Here is a 20,075-nt window from a genome sequence, read left to right on the forward strand (position 1 = left end):
GTACATTCTCCACATGTATGTACATTCTCCACATTTATGTGCATTCTCCACATGTATGTACATTCTCCACATGTATGTGCATTCTCCACATGTATGTTCATTCTCCACATGTATGTACATTCTCCACATGTATGTGCATTCTCCACATGTATGTACATTCTCCACATGTATGTGCATTCTCCACATGTATGTACATTCTCCACATGTATGTGCATTCTCCACATGTATGTTCATTCTCCACATGTATGTACATTCTCCACATGTATGTGCATTCTCCACATGTATGTACATTCTCCTCCACATGTATGTGCATTCTCCACATGTATGTACATTCTCCACATGTATGTACATTCTCCACATACATGGATTCTCAACAGACAGAAATGATGACGTCGATTCCAGCGGGTCGACCACGTCCTATCGCTAAGACTCAGCAGACACTCGGTCGTCTAATCGTTCTAAACCACAAACGTCATGGTTCCGTACGAGAGCAGGTTTAATGTGTTCATAGGAGAATGAGAATCTATCCTCACCTGCAGACATCGTTCACCTGTTACACCTGTCCTCTGAGCTGTAACCTGCAGAATAAACCTCAAACCTGAGTTTCTGATTCCTAACACGGTATGGCGTTTCAGGGGGAGGTGGGGCTTCATCTGTCAGGTAGCTAACAGCAGGCGACAGGACAGATTTCACACCTGTCCAACTTTGTTACCACGGAAACGACTCTGTGACTGGTTGGATTAGAGCAGCTGTGTGTTTCTGACCTCTGATTGGTTCAGCCTGTTGATCTGAGTTAGAGGACGGCAGAGAGACAGACAGACAGAGTGACAGACAGACAGATAGACAGACAGACAGATAGACAGACAGAGCCAAAGACAGACAGAGTGATAGAAAGACAGAGACAAAGAAAGACAGACAGAGACAAAGAAAGACAGACAGACAGACAGAAAGACAGAGTGACAGACAGACAGAAAGCAGACAGACAGACAGAGACAAAGAAAGACAGACAGACAGAAAGACAGAGTGACAGACAGACAGAAAGACAGAGTGACAGACAGACAGACAGAGTTACAGACAGACAGAGACAAAGAAAGACAGACAGACAGACAGACAGACAGACAGACAGACAGAGCCAAAGACAGACAGAGTGATAGAAAGACAGAGACAAAGAAAGACAGAGTGACAGACAGACAGAAAGCAGACAGACAGACAGACAGAGACAAAGAAAGACAGACAGAGACAAAGAAAGACAGAGTGACAGACAGACAGAGACAAAGAAAGACAGAAAGACAGAGTGACAGACAGACAGACAGAGTTACAGACAGACAGAGACAAAGAAAGACAGACAGACAGACAGACAGAGTGACAGACAGACAGAGTTACAGACAGACAGAGTGACAGACAGACAGAGTGACAGACAGACAGAGTTACAGACAGACAGAGTTACAGACAGACAGAGCCAAAGACAGACAGACAGAGTTACAGACAGACAGAGTGACAGACAGACAGAGACAGACAGAGACAGACAGACAGACAGAGTTACAGACAGACAGACAGAGTTACAGACAGAGTTACAGACAGACAGAGACAGACAGACAGACAGACAGAGTTACAGACAGACAGACAGAGTTACAGACAGAGTTACAGACAGACAGAGACAGACAGACAGACAGACAGAGTTACAGACAGACAGACAGAGTTACAGACAGACAGACAGAGTTACAGACAGACAGAGACAGACAGAGACAGACAGGTCGGTGCTGCTGTTCTCCTGCAGCTCGTCCTCTCTTCTCTATGATCTGTGAAGATTCCATCACTGTGGTTCAGAAGAGGACTTCAAAGCTCCTCAGTGAGGTGCTGCGGTTTTTATCCTCAGACTTGTTTTCAGTGGGTTTTAATTATTCGTGTCTCTTGTGAAGTATTTTAGGATCTTATCATTTAAATAAATGTTGTGACTTCAATTTGAACTCTTTTATTTGTTTTTGTCTCGTGTCTCATCATCGTGGAAGTGAGACTGAAATCAGCACATCTGGACTGATGTGAGTCTCTGACTCTGGCTGTAGACAGCATGTTAGTGGCCCAGGTTCCATTCCAGCTCCTCACTTCCTGTTTCAGGACTGAAAACTGACAATGTCATAGAACACCCAGACATCAGCTGACTGTTTGCTGCTTTGAGTCCCGTCACTCTTTGCTGAACATCACGTCTCACATCGTTCCTGTGTCTCACATCGTCCTGTGTCTCACATCGTCCTGTGTCTCACATTGTTCCTGTGTCTCACATCGTCTTGTGTCTCACATCGTCCTGTGTCTCACATCGTCCTGTGTCTCACATCGTTCCTGTGTCTCACATCGTCCTGTGTCTCACATCGTCTTGTGTCTCACATCGTCTTGTGTCTCACATCGTCTTGTGTCTCACATCGTTCTGTGTCTCACATCGTTCTGTGTCTCACATCGTCTTGTGTCTCACATCGTTCTGTGTCTCACATCGTCCTGTGTCTCACATCGTCTTGTGTCTCACATCGTCTTGTGTCTCACATTAGGCACGAAACGTCTTTGAAACATTCTCAGACTTTTGTCCTCTGAGCTTCTCGCTCCTCAAAGCTGCTGAAGCTTTTCCAAGAGAAGAGAAACTAGATGATCACTGGGAGATTTTAACAAGCCAGAGAACTCAGGCACACACACACACACACATGAACACACACACACACACACACACACACACACACACACACACACACACACACACACATGAACACACACACACACACACACACACACACACACATGAACACACAGACACACACACACACACACACACATACATGAACACACAGACACACACAAACACACACACACACACACACACACATGAACACACAGACACACACACACACACACACACACATACATGAACACACACACACACACACACACACACACACACACACACACACACACACACACATACATGAACACACACACACAAACATGTGTGTTTGTGTGTGTGTTGTGAAACACGACTGATTTACGTCACGAACCAATTCTTTCCTTATGTCTTCTATCCTCCTCTCCTTTCCTTATTTCCTCTATGTTGTCCTTGTTTCCTCTCCTGGTTTCCTTTCCATTTACCTACTGTTCTCCCTCCTTGACTCCTCTCCCCTTGTCCACCACCCTCTCTGTCTCCTTGTTTCCCCTTTCCTTGCCTCTTTGCATCGTCTCCTCTCAGGAGAACATTTTCTCCGTGCCTCTGTCTAAACAGATTTCCCAGAATCCTGCTGGGTCCCTGTGGGTGGGGGACATGGCGTGTGCTGACCTGCTAATCATGTGGACAAGGTGAATCAGTGTGAATCAGTGTGAATCAGTGTGTGTTTGACGGACACTCAACTGCTGCGTCTCAGCTCATTGATTAGTCCGGACTGACAGATCCATTCGCCACCAGCCGCGCGTCTGATTGGTCGTCCCACAGCGCAGCGTTTTATTGGACGGCTCCTCAGCTGGGTGTCGGCGTGACGCAGAACCTCCCGCTGCCTGTACTCGACTCGACCTTTGATCCCATTAAAGGAGCGTTTCACACATCTTTACGCGCTCATTAGATCCAGAGAGGATCAGAGGCGAACGTCCTGAGACTAGATCTCAGTTGGTGGGAAATGTTTTCAGCATCGTGTTAGTTTGTCTGTGACGCTGAATACAAGATGATCATTCATGTGTGTCAGCGGTGGAGCTGCTTTCATCCATAACGGTTCACAGAAGCTGCTCAGGTAGCTGCACAACCACAGTCTGAAGGCCACTGAGAGCCTCTGTTAGAGAACCTTTAAGACCAGTTTCTGGTCTCGGTGCAGACTGTGGACCATGAATGTGTTTCCCTGCTCTTCAGTAACAGTTTTATTGATGTTTGTCTCCAGCAGCTGAGAACCAGAGAACCTGGAGTCCCCTGGTAGAGTTCTCCTGGAGAACACTGATCTCGCTCTGTCATGCTTACACGGTACCAGGTTTCTGTTCACCTGTGTACAAGTACAGATCGTGTACTTCATCGTGACATGGAGAGACGCCTCCTCGTACTAAGAAGGGGCTGTAGACATGTGACATCCATCCAGAGCAGTAATCTGATTACTGATCTGGTGTCTGGAAGTTGCAGTAACATGTGAATATTCTCCTGTAAATGAGCCGAGGTCACAGACGAACACAGAGAAAAGAGAAACACAGTCCATGCTAACGCAAACTGTGACTCCAGATGAAACAATGACCACAGCTGTTTCCATCTGTCGACGCCGAGTTCATCTGGTTAAAGTAGACTTTTAGCTGACGCTGCTACGTTTCTGTGATAAAACACTTTCATTCAGTCACAAACTGACAGTGGAACACGTTTCATTTAGTTTCACATTTATCTCATTAACATTTGCAGAGATACAGAAAAAACAGGTTTTCTCCCTGTGAACCTGAAACTTGTTCTTCATAAATTTACCAAATGTACAAAATCTGTAATAAATTCATCAAGTTTGGAGACACACACGTGGACCCTGCAGCTGTGTGATGGCTGCAGACATTGATTGTGAACGCTGATTAAATCTGTGTTTCATCAGGCGGCTTCTCTGCGTTCATCCTTCAGTTCTTTCCGTTTCCTTTTAATATTTCATGCTTTTATTGTAAAGTACTTCGTAACATGAGTTTATCTTTAGAATTGAGAAATAAAAAAAGAGCTGGTAAACACTGATCCAAATCATTTCACACTTTTACTTTCTGTTGATGTTTCTCACACACACACACACACACACACACACACACACACACACACACACACACACACACACACACACACACACACACACACTGAGCGGTGTTTAATGTGTTCGGTCAATATTTGCTCTCTCTCTCATGTCCATTAAAGGTTTATTAGACTGACTCTGTTCAAACACTAAAACCTGCTGTTGTTTCCACCCACACACAGATCACTTACTGCCCCCAGTTCTCCCAGTTCTCCCAGTCACGCATGCTAGAACACGTTCTCAGTTGTCGAACACAGCTCGACGTATTTTAGTTATTCTGATGGTCAATCATTTATTCAGTTTGATCCATTTTAGATTCTCTGCTTTATAAGTGACGTTTATCTACAATCAATCAAATCATCATGACAGATGGAGGCGGAGCCACGTTTCACTGATTTCTCTCTTTAATTGATAATGACATTAATTATTCAGGTACAGTGCTGCCAGACAGCTGCTGATTGGATCGTCCAGTCGCTCAGGTGAAGCTCAGGTGATGTGGGATTGGTCGGTTGGTCCAGTGAAGGCGTGACTTCAGGTCAGAACAACAACAAACAAACAAACGAAACAGGTGAGAAACAGAACACAAGTGACCTGGGCGGGGTTTAAACAGGTGTTCAGATACCTGGGAGGGGCTTTAGCAGGAAGTGAAGCCTTTCCAGTAGAAATTCTTGCAGCCGGCTTTGCGTTCGCGGGCGGGCAGGTTGTTAGGGGGGTCCACAGACCGCTCCAGGTTCACCCGCCCCCCTGTTGCCATGGAAACAATTTCAGCTTCCCTCTGGGCGTCGGCCTCTGGCAGAGACATCTGAGCCAGCAGGTCCTCCACCGCACGTTTACTCCACTCCTGACAAATAACAGTTAGAACAGAGACCAGGACAGTCTGATAGTCTGATCTGGAGCCACTGATGAAGACCATGTGATGAGGTCAGAAGCTTCAGCTACTGAATGACAACAGCCTGTTGGTGATGACAGCAGCTTCAAGACTCGTTTTAATGTAGAATCTAAGTAGTTTAGTTGTTTGTTTGTCAGCTGTGCTCGTGCAGCGGAACTCATTTCATTTACATCTCATCCTCCAAACACGTGTCTCACCACAGGCGGTCACACAGCTCTCCATCCTCACTGCTGCTCTGCTGCCTGCTCTCAGACATTTAGCTGCTCCACCTCCTTCTGATTTAACGTTAGGTTCTTTATGAATCTTTTAATGTGTTTATGTTCATTAAATGTTGCAGCAAAAGGCCAAAATGTGAACGTGAGTCCTGACCAAAGTGTTGTATGTCACATGTGTATATTTATTTCATACATGACCATTTAAGACGTCTGTCGGGATGATCCCACACATATAAACTTTACTCCAGCTACAAATTCTATGGTCACTGTGGTGTCTTGAAGAAGAGTTGAATCTGTTAATTTGGTGACAGTAAGGAGTGAAAACATTGTAAAACATAATATTAATATCCTGTAACAGATGTAATGAGACCAGCTGATTTGAACTTGATATAAATATGTAAAAAATATGTGAACATTCTCCCAGTTTCCAGTGTCACTATTCTCCATTACTGAAGCAAAAACTGTCCTCATGGCGTCAAAGGACACGTTTCTCTTTCTAAATCCACTCTGAGTTTCGCAGAATACTAATACAAGCAGTTTAGCTCCTGAATACGTGAACAGTTTAGATCAGTCTGAGAAGAGTTTAAAGGATTTTAGTTTGAAACTAACCCCAGGTCTGTGAGTTGAGTCGAGCGGTGAAGTCAGTGAACTAAATATGAAGCTGGTTAGCGTAGCTTAGCATAAAGACATTTGGTGGTAACCACGTTTTCCTAGTGTTCTGATTGGCTGTTGAGTTTCTCACCTGTGACAGGAGACCTGCGCTCCGAGCTCTTTGCAGCAGCCGGTGATGACGCAGCTCCAGGTCCAGGTCCTGGTTCTGATATTGGTCCTGGTCTCTGTCGGGCTGAGAGGAAACACCCGGACCGCACAGAACAAAGGCCACGAGGACCAAGATGGTGGGACAACGTGCACACTGCATACCTGCCAAAATGTGAGACAAAGAAGACGTGTGCTGCACCTGAAACATCAGAAATGGAAAGAGAAGAAACAAAGGTCAGGAAGGTCCTACTGTCTGCTGGTCTGGTAGCTTCAGCTGGTCTTGGTCCTGGTTCTGGACTTGTGTCTGGTCCTGGTCCTGTGGGGCTGCTCTTTTGAAGCCTGAATCCCCTCCTCCCGCAGGTCACATGATGTGACATGTTTGATTGGCAGGTGGCTGGCTGCGAGGTGATGAAAGAATGCTGACATTCAAGTCAAACACACATCCATTAGTCCTTATTGACTTTAAATGGAGTCTGAGCAGTAAAACAATAAAACTATCAGCAGCCGCCGGCGTTCATCTCCAACAAACACGATGGCAGAATGTCAGGCTGAAGAGGAGCAGAATTAACGGAGCGTTCAGAGGATTAGCAGACTTCATTAGCACTCGCTGATATCTCCATTAAACAAAGAGGCAGCAGCAGAGAGTCGCCCACTCAACATTTAGTCAGAACAAACACGTTAATACTGTAGAAAAACACTCTGGTTTAAATGGTTCTGCTGCAGAGAGACAGAGTGGAAGTGACATCAGGGAATCCCAACAACAGTAAGTCTACTCAAAGTACTATCAGTACTACGAGTACATGTGGAGAACCATGTTCTGAACTGCTCAGTGAAGTGACTGAAGCACGATTTCAATACAATTCAGTTAAACTCAGTTTATTTGTATAGCGCCCAATCACAACAGTAGTCATCTCAAGGTACTTTACACTTTAATATACCTGTAGACAGAATTATATAGAAAACCCAACAACCCCACTGAGCAGCACCAGGTGACAGTGGAGAGGAAAAACTCCCTAACCCTGCAGCAGAACCATCTGCTTTGACTGGTTGGGTTGAGTGGAAAGAGAAGAGAGAAAAGAACAGCAGGCAACAAAAACACTGGACAGGTTGGTAGAACCAGTAACTGGTATATACAGCTCAGGTTACCTGCAGAAAGCACTTATTATGTATATTAAGTGTTCTAATTACAACTCATGCATAGAATGACAGGTTGGAAACTGGTTTCACCAGGAAACCCACGTCCTCCCTCTGAGCAATAATGTATTAACATGTTTTTTAGTATTAAAAGACTCGGCCCACTGCTCGAGTAAATGGGATCAGGACCAGCTGCCTTTCCACTCTTCATCATCCGCCTCCTCACTTCCTGCTCCACAACAGTCACGTCTTCTACTCTTTGGTCTCTTTTATTTTCCTCATTCATCAACTCTTTACATTTACATTTATTTTATCCAAAGCGACTTACAAGTGCAAGCAAAAATATCTAAGTCAAGGAGAAGAACATCAAAGCCTAGAGAAGAAGTATAGATGGAAAAAGAATAGGACTAAGGACAGATCCCTGCGGTACACCGGTGGAAAGGTTATGAGTGTCCAGATAAGTAAGGCCGAAGCCAGACTGGAGCTGATCCAGAGATGCCCAAGTCTGAGAGTGCAGTCATAAGGATCTGATGGTTCACAGATTCCACAACAGTCAGAAGTGCCGTTTCTATGGAGTGACCACTCTTGAAGCCAGACTGATTGACATCAAGGAGGTTGTTCTGGGAAAGAAAGTCAGAGAGTTGGTTGAAGGCTGCATGTTCCAGGGTCTTGGCCAGGAATGAAAGAAGAGAGACCGGTCTGTAGTTCTCCACAAGGGAGGGATCCAGAGAAGGCTTCTTCAACAGTGGAGTAATCTGGGCCTGCTTGAACGAGGTGGAGAGGTGCCTTTCTTCAAAGTACTCCTTCCATCTTCCCATCACACTCCCGGTACCTGTCAGAACATTTCCATCCCTATCTTTAATCACCCTAACCTGCTTCACATCTCTCCCATCTCTATCTCTTTGCCTCTCCAACTTGTACTAATTCACCTCTTTCTCCTTCCAACCTAACACAAATCCCAGCCGTGGCCTACCTTCAGTAGGGGTCCTTAGGCAAGACCTCCTTATGCTAACTCTGCCTACCCTTGTAAGACACTTTGGATAAAAGCATCTGCCAAATGACTAAATGTAAATGTAGTATTCACTACAGCCATCTCAACCCTTTTTATAAAGTCTACCACCATCTGTCCTTCTGTGTTCCCGTCCTGAAGACCAAACCTGTCCATCACAATCTCATTCACCAACACGTCCATTGAAATCTGCACCAATCACCACTCTCTCACCTCTGAGGATGCTCTGTGTCACATCATCTAACTCACTCCAGAATTACTCCTTTTCTTCTAACTCACATCCTACCTCTGGGACATAACTTCTTCCAGACTTGCCACCTTTCCACCTGGACTCCTGGATACAGTATGTCCACCTTCCTTCTCTGCATCATCATCTACCACCCCCAAGCCTTCCCTGGCATAGTCTCCACATTCAGAGTCCTACTGTCAGTCCTCCTCTACCTTTCCTCTTCTCTCTCTGCCTTCCTCCTCTCTTCTTCAGCCAACAGTAGCCCAGGTTCACCCTGTGGGTCAACAGCACCGGTGTCAGTCGCTGTAATCCCGGCTGCGACTGAAGTCGTGTTGATGATTCACATGTTGGATTTGGAAAATGTTTTATGTTAGATGCCCTTCCTGTGATGGTTTACTTCCACTGAACAGAAACTGATCATGAGATCTGAGTATGAAGTAGTATGAAGAGTGTGACGTCATCATATCAAACGATTTTTGAAATAATTCACTTATTTCATCCTGTTTACTGAATAACAGCTGATCTTAATCCACAATATTCACCACAGAATAAACTAAATAAAAGAAAACAGGCGGAGTTATGAGTTTCATTTGGAGCCACAAACAGAGATTGTTTATGATCAGATCAGCTGATGATGATCACAGGAGGAAATTAAAAACTCTGATGTGTGTGTTCAGTGTGTGCACTAAGACTGTGGCATCATTTAAAAACTTTATTCAGATTAAGAAAATATGAACTGAATAATTTGAGCTCAGTGACAAATGCTTGTTTTGGTTTTCTGCATGAATTGGTTATAAACTATGATCTTATCTTTATCACAAGTTTAGACAAACACAATCTGCTAAAGCCGATGACAACATTATGATCTTTGATGTCTTTATTGAACACAGCCGTTAAACTTACAGAGTGACGGAGAAAATAGTAAGTGAATATGACAAATGGTTGAACCTTTGGCAGCAGTAACCTCAACAAGTTCTTCCTGAGGCTGAGGATCAGACCAGAAAAATGTCCAGGAGGAAATTTCAGTTCCTCACAGAGCTGCTTCAGCTCTAAAGATGTCTGAGGGGGACGAACCACAGCTCTCTGTCGGGATGAGGTCTAGACCTCAGACAGACACTCGGACATTATCATGCAGACGCCTTGATAAATGTATTTTCTCCTCGGTGGTGTCATGATAGGCAGCAAAGCCTCAAATGATCCTCCACTGTACTTCACTGTTGGGACGATGTTTTTAATGTTGGTTTCCTTCTTACACCAAACACATGCTGCATATTCTTTTCTGCTCAGTTTTCTGCTGGTTTTTCTCCTGAAACATTTTTATCTTAGTAATAATCAGTGTCACAGATGCATCATGGGAAATTCAGAGGGGGCATTCAGTTCGTTTTTGGTCACAGCTCCACCATCATTCTGGTGCAGTTGTCTCCCTTGAAGACAACACGTATTGAGCTTTTTGTTTTTTTTTTTGTCTGAATTCAGACTCATGTTGGATCATCTTCATCGTCCTCATCTTCTGTGGATGCTAATAAAGAACACATTAGTGGCTGGTTGCTGGGGTAACACATTAACAGTGAGTACCAGTCACTAAGGAGCCGCTGGCATGAACACACACACACAATGGGAGGGTGATGACATCACTCTTTCTCCGTGTGATGCATACTTTTTCCCCCACACTGGGTCACAGACTGATGTCACAAACAGCCAATCAGAGTGCATGTTGTTTTCTGGTCCACGACGTTCCAGAGGAGATAAAATGTATCTGACAACTAGAAGTAGTAAATACAAAACTGCAGGTATCTGATCTGATTCAGTTGAACTGTGAGGGATAAAGCTGGTTTCCACTGGTCCAAGGGAGGGAGACAGAGAAAGATGACAAGTTGGAGACCACAGTGAAACCACTGATGTTTGAAAAGTGAAGTCAAACCTGTCAGATTTCATTTTATTCCCCAGTGAAAATGTTTGAAAGTGTGTCAGATCTATGTTGGAGGAGACAGTTCGCACATGATCCTAACGAGGTTAACAATAATACAGCATCTGCAGCACCGGTTCTGGACTGGTGTCAGTCACACTGCACTTTATCAAACCCAGTAAATGATACACAGACTTCCCTCTTTAAAACAAAGCTTTTCATGATAACCAGTGTTGAATTACAAATTAAAAATGCTGAACCAACACTTTAAGATTCAATATGCTGTGAATCATTTGCTTCTCCTCATGTTTTAGTTGAGTGTCTCAAACTTTTACTATTTTTTATTTCACCAGGTTTCAGGAAATTAAACGAAGCTGTGATGCTGTGATCAACAGATTGTTTTTAACTTTAACTTTTAATAACTTTAAAATTACTTCATGTCTTGGTCCTGATCCATCTGTACATTTTAGCCTTGAGGCCCTATTGTTATGGCAACAGCTCCAGCTAAATGTTGAACCAGTTTCAAAGATCCAAAACATCCAGACCTCATCATCAAAACTTTACACCTTTAGACCTGTACACATTTCATTTCTGCTGTGAGGTCAAATGTTACTCTCAAAGTTACAGTGGCAAGAAAAACTTTGTGAACCTTTTAGAATTTTATGGTTTTCTGCATGAATTGGTCATAAAATGTGCTCCGATCTTCATCTAACTCACAACAATAGAAAAACACAGTCTGCTGCAAATAATAGTACACAAACATTTTATGTTTTCATGTTTTTAGTGAACATAACATGTAAACATTCAATGCAGGGTGGAAAAAGTATGTGAACCTTTGGACTTAATAACTGGTTGACCCGTCTTTGGCAGCAATAACCTCAACCAAACGTTTCCTGTAGTTGCAGATCAGACCTGCACAACGATCTGGAGTAATTTTGGACCACTCCTCTTCACAAAACTCTTTCAGTGTATTAATATTCTTGGGATGTCTGGGATGAATCGCTTTCTTAAGGTTATGCCACAGCATTTCAATCTGGGTTGAGGTCAGGACTCTGACTGGGCCACTCCAGAAGGTGTATTTTGTTCTGTTGAAGCTATTCTTTTGTTGAATTACTTGTATGCTTTGGATCATTGTCCTGTTGCATCACCCATCCTCTGCAGAGCTTCAGTTGGTGACAGATGTTCTTACGTTTTCCTGCAAAATGTCTTGATAAACTCTGGGATTCATTTTTCCATCAATGACAACAATCCGTCCAGGCCCTGAGGCAGCAAAGCAGCCCCAAACCACGATGCTCCCTCCACCATGTTTTACAGTGGGGATGAAGTTTTGATGTTGGTGTGCTGTGCCTTTTTTTCTCCACACATAGTGTTGTGTGTTTTTTCCAAACAACTCAATTTTGGTTTCATCTGGCCACAGAATATTTTGCCAGTAGTGCTGTGGAACATCCAGGTGCTCTTTTGCAAACTTCAAACGTGCTGCGATATTCGTTTTGGACAGCAATGGCTTCCTCTGTGGTGTCCTCCCATGTACTCCATTCTTGTTTGATGTTTTCCTTATTGTAGATGTGTCAACAAAAATGTTCGCATGTGCCAGAGATTTCTGTAAGTCTTTAGCTGACACTCTAGGATGCTTCTTTACCTCATTCAGTATTCTCCGCTGTGCTCTTGCAGTCATCTTTACAGGACGACCACCCCTAGGGAGAGTAGCAACAGTGCTGAACTTTTTCCATTTGTAGACAGTCTGTCTTACCGTGGACACATGAACATCAAGGCTTTTGGAGATACTTGTGTAACCCTTTCCAGCTTCATGCAGGTCAACAATTCTTGACCGTAGGTCTTCTGAGAGCTCTTTTCTGAGAGGCATGGTTCACATCAGGCAGTGCTTCTTGAAACCTGTAAATCTAAAATTGGTGTATGTTTTTAAAGGGTAGGACAGCTTTCAGCAACACATCTAATATCATAACACTGATTGGACTCAAGGTTGGCTCACTCCTGGCTCCAATTGGTTCACATACTTTTTCCACCCTGCACTGTGAATGTTTACATCTTGTGTTCAATAAAAACATGAAAACATATAATGTTTGTGTACTATTATTTTCAGCAGACTGTGTTTTTGTATTTTTGTGACTTGGATGAAGATCGGAGCACATTTTAAGAAAAATTAACCATCAAATTCCAAAAGGTTTACAAAGTTTTTCTTGCCACTGTATCACTCCACAGTCTTTGTCCCATTTTTCTCGCTACAGCTCTCAAGTTTCCTTCGGACCGATTCCTCCGTCTAAATAGAAATCCGGTGTCTTCACTCCAACCACCCACTTCAGGGTTTGTCTTCATGCTTCAATCTTAGTTTTGAGCTGGTCTTCCCTCATCTCCACCACCTCGTCCTGGACTGATGACGTACTGTCCTGTAATGTTGTTCATCAACCCAAGAACTCTGAATTAAAGGAGCAGTACACTGATTTACTTTGTTTGTTCTTTATTCTAACACCTTAACTCGTTATTTACAGTTTGTGTTTTTTCCGCTTTCACTTCAAGTTTTCCTAGAGCTTCACCAGCTCAACTCTGCCCCTGTCGGTAGAAAGAGGTGCTGCAATTCCACCCATAGTAGTGGTAGTACTAGTGGTGTCAGTTGTGGTGACAGAAGTGGAAGTTGTACTACTACAGTAACAGTAGTTACTGAGGAAATACAGTCATACAGTGACACCAACACATACACTTATGTAATAATAACAGTACTAACTAACCAATGTTTACAGTAGTAGAAAGGCATATTCAAGAAAGTTATAGTAGCAGCAGTTAATAGTAGAAGTAGTCATAGTAATAGTACTGTTTTAGCAGTAATACTGGCTGCAGTTACGGTACTTACAATAGAAATAATATTAGTTTTACACAAATATTACACAAAGCACCCAAGTACTATAGCAATGGTAGCAGTAGTAGTGGTTGTGCACATAAATGTGTGCACACATTTATTTCTGTTCAAACTACAGCTGCACTCTGATGCTGGACTGAGACTGGAGCCTCGTGGGAACAACAGTTTCCTCAGAAGCTGCTGGTCCTAAAATGATTTGGACCAGGATGTTCCACATATGAAACATCCTGGTCTCTGGTGTCGCTCTCCATGTTGATTTTTACTGGTGAAGAACCCACGGTGAAGAATGACGACAGACGACCTGTGCAGAGAGGTGACTCCTGATCACACACACAGAGGAGAAGGAAGTGGAACAGATCTGATACGAACAAATCAGAGTTTGCTCACATGACGAGGAAAACATCTGGTTTTTAGATTAAAAAGTCAAAGGTCCAAGAATCCGTGGACATAAAAACTGAAGCAGAGAAAAAAAACAAAACGTCCAGTGTGCATTTCACCGACAAACGAGCAGAGTTTGTCCTACACTCCTACCAACAGCGATAACGAGCAGTTCACATGCAGAACTGTGCAACAAACAACAAATCAAATATTTTGAATTTTCCACCACTCAACTGAAACAGCTGAGACTCATGGGTAATGTAGTGTTTAAGGACAGCTTAAAATCTGAAAAGTACTATATGGTAAATAATGTCTATGGCCATTAAATGATCACAGGGGAACACATCGGTTGACTCCTCTTCTATCCATTTAGTTATTTACATTTACATCTAGTTGCAAGGCAGCCATGGATTTGGCAATCCATCTTCACTTTGTGTTAATATTAGTAGTGTTAGCAGCAGTAGTATTTACAGTAGTAGCATCAACAGTAGTTTTGGTGTTTACAGCGTCTTCATGCAGACTCGACAGCGGCTGATCCGACTGCCTGGGAACTGTTCAGTATCAGTCTGAGGCTTCGGTTTACTGCAGGAGGAGAAACACACACACACACACACACACACACACACACACACACACACACACGTGTGTGTTCAGAGATTTAAAAGGTAAAATCACTAGAATGAAATGAAAGTGGTTCTAGTCAAAGACAACAGGTGAGTTTCCTGTGTTTTTCTCCTCCACAGCTGCTTGTTAAAGAAGACGCCGCCCTCTGCTGGTGTTGTAGGAGAACTGCAGCAGCTCATTACAGAATGTCCCACAACAAAAAATCGTTTTTTTACAAAACAACTCTGTGTTTTAGCTAAACAGTCAAATAAATAGGACATTAATAATTCTATTTTTGAGTTGAGCACAAAGCTGAGGATGCTGCACTTTACCTGGACCTCCAGGTTTATGATGCCTGGTGTCGTATGGTATCCCTATGGTATACTAACACTTGCTGTAAATGGACTGACGGTGCTGTGTAGTTGGATGTGGTTCTCTACCTGAACATGTCGTTGGGGTTGAGAGCTGCCAGCCAGTAGCTGTAGGAGTCGGTGTAGTAGTTGCAGGTTCCTCTACCGTGACACTCGATGAAGGGAATCTTTCTGAAGCTTTCCAGACATGATCCAGGAGAGGCCAGAGGCTGACCCGACCCCTCTGACCCAACTCCTGTTTCCTGCAGACCAACAACAGACAAGGTCAACGGGCAAAGAAGTAACTCTTCAGCTAGGGGAGCGGAGAACCAAAGTCCATGTCTGTCTTTATTTCAGGGAAATTGTTGTGCCTCATTACCATTGTTCTCATAACAGACAGAAAGAAAAGGAACCACAACCAGGAAAGATCCAACACCAACATAAATACACATAACCAATAACATAAATACAGAAAAACCTAATATATATATAGAATATGTAAAATAGACAAATTAAATTGGGTCCAATTGGGTTTCACTGAGCAGTATGTGGCGACACAGCCAACATTAAAACGCTCCAAAACATTACCACTAGGAGGAGTCTGACTCAAACGGAGGCGACAATACTAGCTCACCATCACGAAGGAGTATCCAACCCAGAGAGAGTCCCACTCAGAGGGACAGGCAGGAATGGAACTGGTCTGACTGTGGATGGCGACAACGTTGGCTCTGGCCTCACACACAGTACACCTACAACAGGAGAAGTCCACGGTTCAGAGTAAGACACAGACAAACACAGGCAGTTAACGTGAAGGCAGAGGGTTACCGGCTGATATAACTCCCCAGTGAGGCTCCGGTTATGAACGGGACACTGTCGGGCAGAAGTTCGTCAGTGGACAGCCAATAGGAGTAGTCGTTGCGTGAGGCGTAGTGACAGGTCGTCTGAATGTTACAGAACAGGAAGGGCATGGTGCTGAACTGGGGCAGGCAGCTCCCTAATGTACCTGAGGAGACCGAGAGAAGGTTTTATTTATACGGGAACATGCCGTTTGTGCGTCAACTGGATCACTGGTCCGACCTTTCTGATGTGGTGATGATACTTGATTGTACACTGAATTGTATTTATTGTTCTCAGTACTTTGTGTATGTTTGAGATCAGTCATCTTAATGAGCTAATTAATCACTAAACATCTACTATAAGTGAGAAGTATGAAACTTCTGAAACAACTGAAAGTTGCATAACACTCCAGCAAAGTACAAATACCTCAAACCGTACTTTCAATTCAATTCAATTCAATTCAATTCTATTTGTATAGCGCCAATTTACAACAGAAGTTATCTCAAGGCACTTTACAGTGTTTAAGGTTTAAGACCTTACAGAAAATATGTATACAAAAAATTATAGAGAAAACCCAACAATCCCATTTGAGCAAGCTTTAGGCAACAGTGGAGAGGAAAAACTCCCTTTAGAGGAAGAAACCTCCAGCAGAACCAGGCTCATAGTGGGCGGCCATCTGCCTTGACCGGTTGGGGTGAGTGGAAAGAGAAGAGAGAAAAGAACAGCAGGCAATAAAGACAACAACAAGCATCAAGAACATTGGGCAGATGAACTGGATTCTGGAGATGTACAGCTCCAGGCCGAGGATACCTGCAGAAAAGTACAGAGAGAGGGAGACAGAGAGGAGGAAACAACTAAAAGAGAGAGAAGACACAAAGTTAATGACATGCAATGGTGGCATTTGCATTGATACAAGAGAAAGGAGAGAGGAGAGGAGCTCAGTTTATCAGTAGAGGTCCCCCAGCAGAATAACCTATATCAGCATAACTAAGAGATGGTTCAGAGTCACCTGATCCATCTCTAACTATAAGCTTTATAAAAAAGGAAAGTTTTAAGTCTAGTCTTAAATGTAGAGAGGCTGTCTGCCTCCCGAACCTGAACTGGGAGCTGGTTCCACAGGAGAGGGGCTTGGTAGCTAAAGGCTCTGCCTCCCATTCTACATTTGGAAACTCTAGGAACCACAAGTAAACCTGCAGTCTGAGAACGGAGAGTTCTGCTTGGAAGATAAGGAACTATGAGGTCTTTAAGATAAGATGGAGCCTGATTATTAAGGGATTTATAAGTTAGGAGAAGAATTTTAAATTCAATTCTGGACTTAACAGGGAGCCAATGGAGAGAAGCTAACGTAGGAGAAATATGATCTCTCTTACTAATTCCAGTCAGAACTCTGGCTGCAGCATTTTGGATTAACTGGAGGCTCTTTAATGAGTTATTGGGACATCCTATTAATAATGAATTACAATAGTCCAGTCTGGAAGTAACAAATGCATGGACTAGTTTTTCAACATCACTTTGGGACAGGATGCTCCTAATTTTAGCAATGTTTCTTAGGTGAAAAAAGGCAGTTCTAGAGATTTCTTTGATGTATGAAGTGAAGGAGATATCCTGATCAAAGATAACTCCGAGGTTACTTACAGTATTACTTGAGGCCAGAACTAAGTCATCAATGGTGAGAATGTGTTTAGACATAGTGTCTCTGAGATTTTTAGGCCCAAACAGTATAACCTCTGTCTTGTCCGGATTTAGGAGAAGGAAATTGGAGGTCATCCAGGCCTTTATGTCTTTTAAGCATTCCTGAAGTTTGACTAATTGATTAGTTTCTCCTGGTTTCATAGATAAATATAGCTGGGTATCATCTGCATAACAATGGAATTTTATAGAGTGTTTCCTAATAATATTGCCTAAAGGGGACATATATAAAGTGAAAAGAATCGGTCCAAGCACAGATCCCTGTGGAACTCCATAGCTGACTTTGCTGTGCATGGAAGACTCATCATTAACGTGTACAAACTGAAATCTATCCGATAGATACGATTTAAACCACTCTAGTGCTGTTCCTTTGATTCCAATGACATGTTCCAGTCTGTGTAATAAAATGTTGTGATCTATAGTGTGAATGCAGCACTAAGATCTAACAAGACGAGTATAGAGAGTAGACCATTGTCTGATGCTAATAGAAGATCATTAGTGACCTTTACCAGTGCTGTTTCTGTACTATGATGTACTCTAAATCCTGACTGGAAATCTTCATACAAGTTATTTCTACGCAGGTGGTCGTACAATTGCTTAGAAACTATCTTTTCAAGGATTTTAGAGATAAAGGGCAGATTGGATATTGGTCTATAATTCGCTAAGACCCCTGAGTCCAGAGTAGGCTTTTTGAGCAGGGGCTTGACTACAGCAACCTTAAAAGCCTGTGGTACGCAGCCTATTTGTAAAGACAGATTGATCTGATCTAATATGGACGTGCTGATCAAAGGTAAGACATCCTTGAGGAGTCTAGTCGGGATGGGATCTAAGAGACATGTTGATGGTTTAGAGGAATTAATTACTGAAATTAATTCAGAATGATCTACAGGGAGGAAGCAGTCTAAGTACGAGCGTGGATCTAGAGTTGTTGTACAATCCATGCTATATGCAGGGATGATCTGATCAATTTTTTCTCTAATAGTTATGATTTTATTTGTAAAGAAATTCATGAAGTCATTGCTGCTGAGAGTTGAGGGAATACTAGGGTCAACAGAGCTATGACTCTTTGTCAGCCTGGCTTCAGTGCTGAAAAGAAACCTAGGGTTGTTCTTATTTGCCTCTATTAATGAGGAGTAATATGAAGTTCTAGCTTTACGCAGGGCTTTTTTATATATTATTAAACTATCTTTCCAGGCTAGGCAATATTCATCTAAATTGGTGGAACGCCACCTCCTTTCCAACTTACGTGATTTCTGCTTTAAGCTACGGATTTGTGAATTGTACCATGGAGCTAACTTCCTCTGACTCACTAGCTTCTTTTTCAGAGGAGCAACAGTATCAAGTATTGTTCTGAGTGAAGCACCAGTACTATTAACAAGATAGTCCACTTGTGCTGGAGTAACATTGAAATAACTGCCTTCCTCTGTGTTGGTACATGGCTCTGAAATAAAAGATGGAATCAGTTCCTTAAATTTGTCAACAGCATTTTCACATAAACATCTACTGTAGTGAATCTTATCTGTAGGTTTAGTAAAGTCTGGTACTGTAAATTCAAATGTAATTAAGAAATGGTCAGATAAAAGAGGGTTTTGGGGAAAAACTATTAACTGATCAACTTCCACACCGTATGTCAGAATAAGATCAAGGGTGTGATTAAAACAGTGAGTGGGTTTATTTACATTTTGGGTAAAACCAATGGAGTCTAATAGTGAATTAAATGCAGTGTTGAGGCAGTTATCATCAACATCTACATGGATATTAAAGTCACCCACTATAATGACTTTATCTGCACTAAGAACTAAATCAGATAGAAACTCTGAGAATTCAGTTAAAAACTCAGAGTAAGGGACAGGAGGACGGTACACAATAACAAAAAGGACTGGTTTTGGATTTTTCCAGTTAGGATCAGAGAGGCTAAGAGTGAGGCTCTCAAATGAATTAAAACTATGTTTAGGTCTGGGGTTGATTAACAAACTTGAGTGGAAGATTGCTGCTACTCCTCCACCCTGACCTGTGTTTCTAGGAACATGATAATTAACATGACTTGAGGGGGTCGACTCATTCAGAGAGACATATTCATCCTGCTGCAGCCAGGTTTCAGTAAGACAGAATAAGTCTATTTGATGGTCAATTATCAAATCATTTACTAACAGGGATTTAGACGAGAGAGATCTGATATTTAACAGTCCACATTTGATTGTTGTCTTGTTATTTTGTTCTAAGAGAGGAGTCGTCTTTATTTTTATTAGGTTTTTATGAATTACTCCTCTTGTGTTAGTTTTAGATATAAATAATTTAGGTATTCGGGGAGCAGACACTGTCTCTATAAGGTTATAGTAGTTTTGGGGGGGTGACGGCTGTAAGGAAGCTGCAGAGAGGTGTGTAAGACTGCGTCTCTGCGTCCTGGGCTCCACTCTGACATGTCAGGGTTTAGGTCGTCTA

The 20,075-nt window shown here is 42.8% G+C and overlaps 2 protein-coding genes across 2 annotated transcripts in view; both read right to left on the bottom strand.

Annotated features, from left to right (window-relative positions):
• Positions 1-5,205: 5,205 nt before the first annotated feature.
• sst1.2 (somatostatin 1, tandem duplicate 2) lies at positions 5,206-7,057 on the bottom strand. Its single transcript, XM_026378481.1, has 4 exons — positions 6,877-7,057; positions 6,610-6,788; positions 5,386-5,604; positions 5,206-5,292 (listed from the first exon to the last, which is right to left on the bottom strand). The coding sequence occupies exons 1-3, from the start codon at positions 7,001-7,003 to the stop codon at positions 5,398-5,400; spliced, it is 513 nt and encodes a 170-aa protein (XP_026234266.1). The 5' UTR covers positions 7,004-7,057; the 3' UTR covers positions 5,206-5,292; positions 5,386-5,397.
• Positions 7,058-13,363: 6,306 nt separating this feature from the next.
• Positions 13,364-20,075, bottom strand: part of col4a3 (collagen, type IV, alpha 3) — a 37,430-nt gene continuing 30,718 nt past the window's right edge. Inside the window, exons 49-52 of the mRNA XM_026371716.1 lie at positions 15,933-16,110; positions 15,742-15,856; positions 15,198-15,370; positions 13,364-14,736 (exon numbers count right to left, since the gene is read on the bottom strand). Coding sequence (XP_026227501.1) covers positions 14,655-14,736; positions 15,198-15,370; positions 15,742-15,856; positions 15,933-16,110 — 548 coding nt within the window. The 3' untranslated portion in view covers positions 13,364-14,654. The remainder of the gene's footprint in view (positions 14,737-15,197; positions 15,371-15,741; positions 15,857-15,932; positions 16,111-20,075) is intronic.

This window comes from Anabas testudineus, chromosome 13 (assembly GCF_900324465.2).
Source record: "Anabas testudineus chromosome 13, fAnaTes1.2, whole genome shotgun sequence".
NCBI classification, from domain to species: Eukaryota; Metazoa; Chordata; class Actinopteri; order Anabantiformes; family Anabantidae; genus Anabas; species Anabas testudineus.

Bases quoted from the DNA above. Each gene is read 5' to 3' on its own strand.
- sst1.2 (XM_026378481.1), bottom strand. From the start codon at position 7,003: ATGTCACATCATGTGACCTGCGGGAGGAGGGGATTCAGGCTTCAAAAG. The intron at 6,789-6,876 runs GTAGGACCTTCC...ACATTTTGGCAG, and splicing joins AGCTACCAGACCAGCAGACA to GTATGCAGTGTGCACGTTGT. The intron at 5,605-6,609 runs GTGAGAAACTCA...GTTATTTGTCAG, and splicing joins GCGCAGGTCTCCTGTCACAG to GAGTGGAGTAAACGTGCGGT.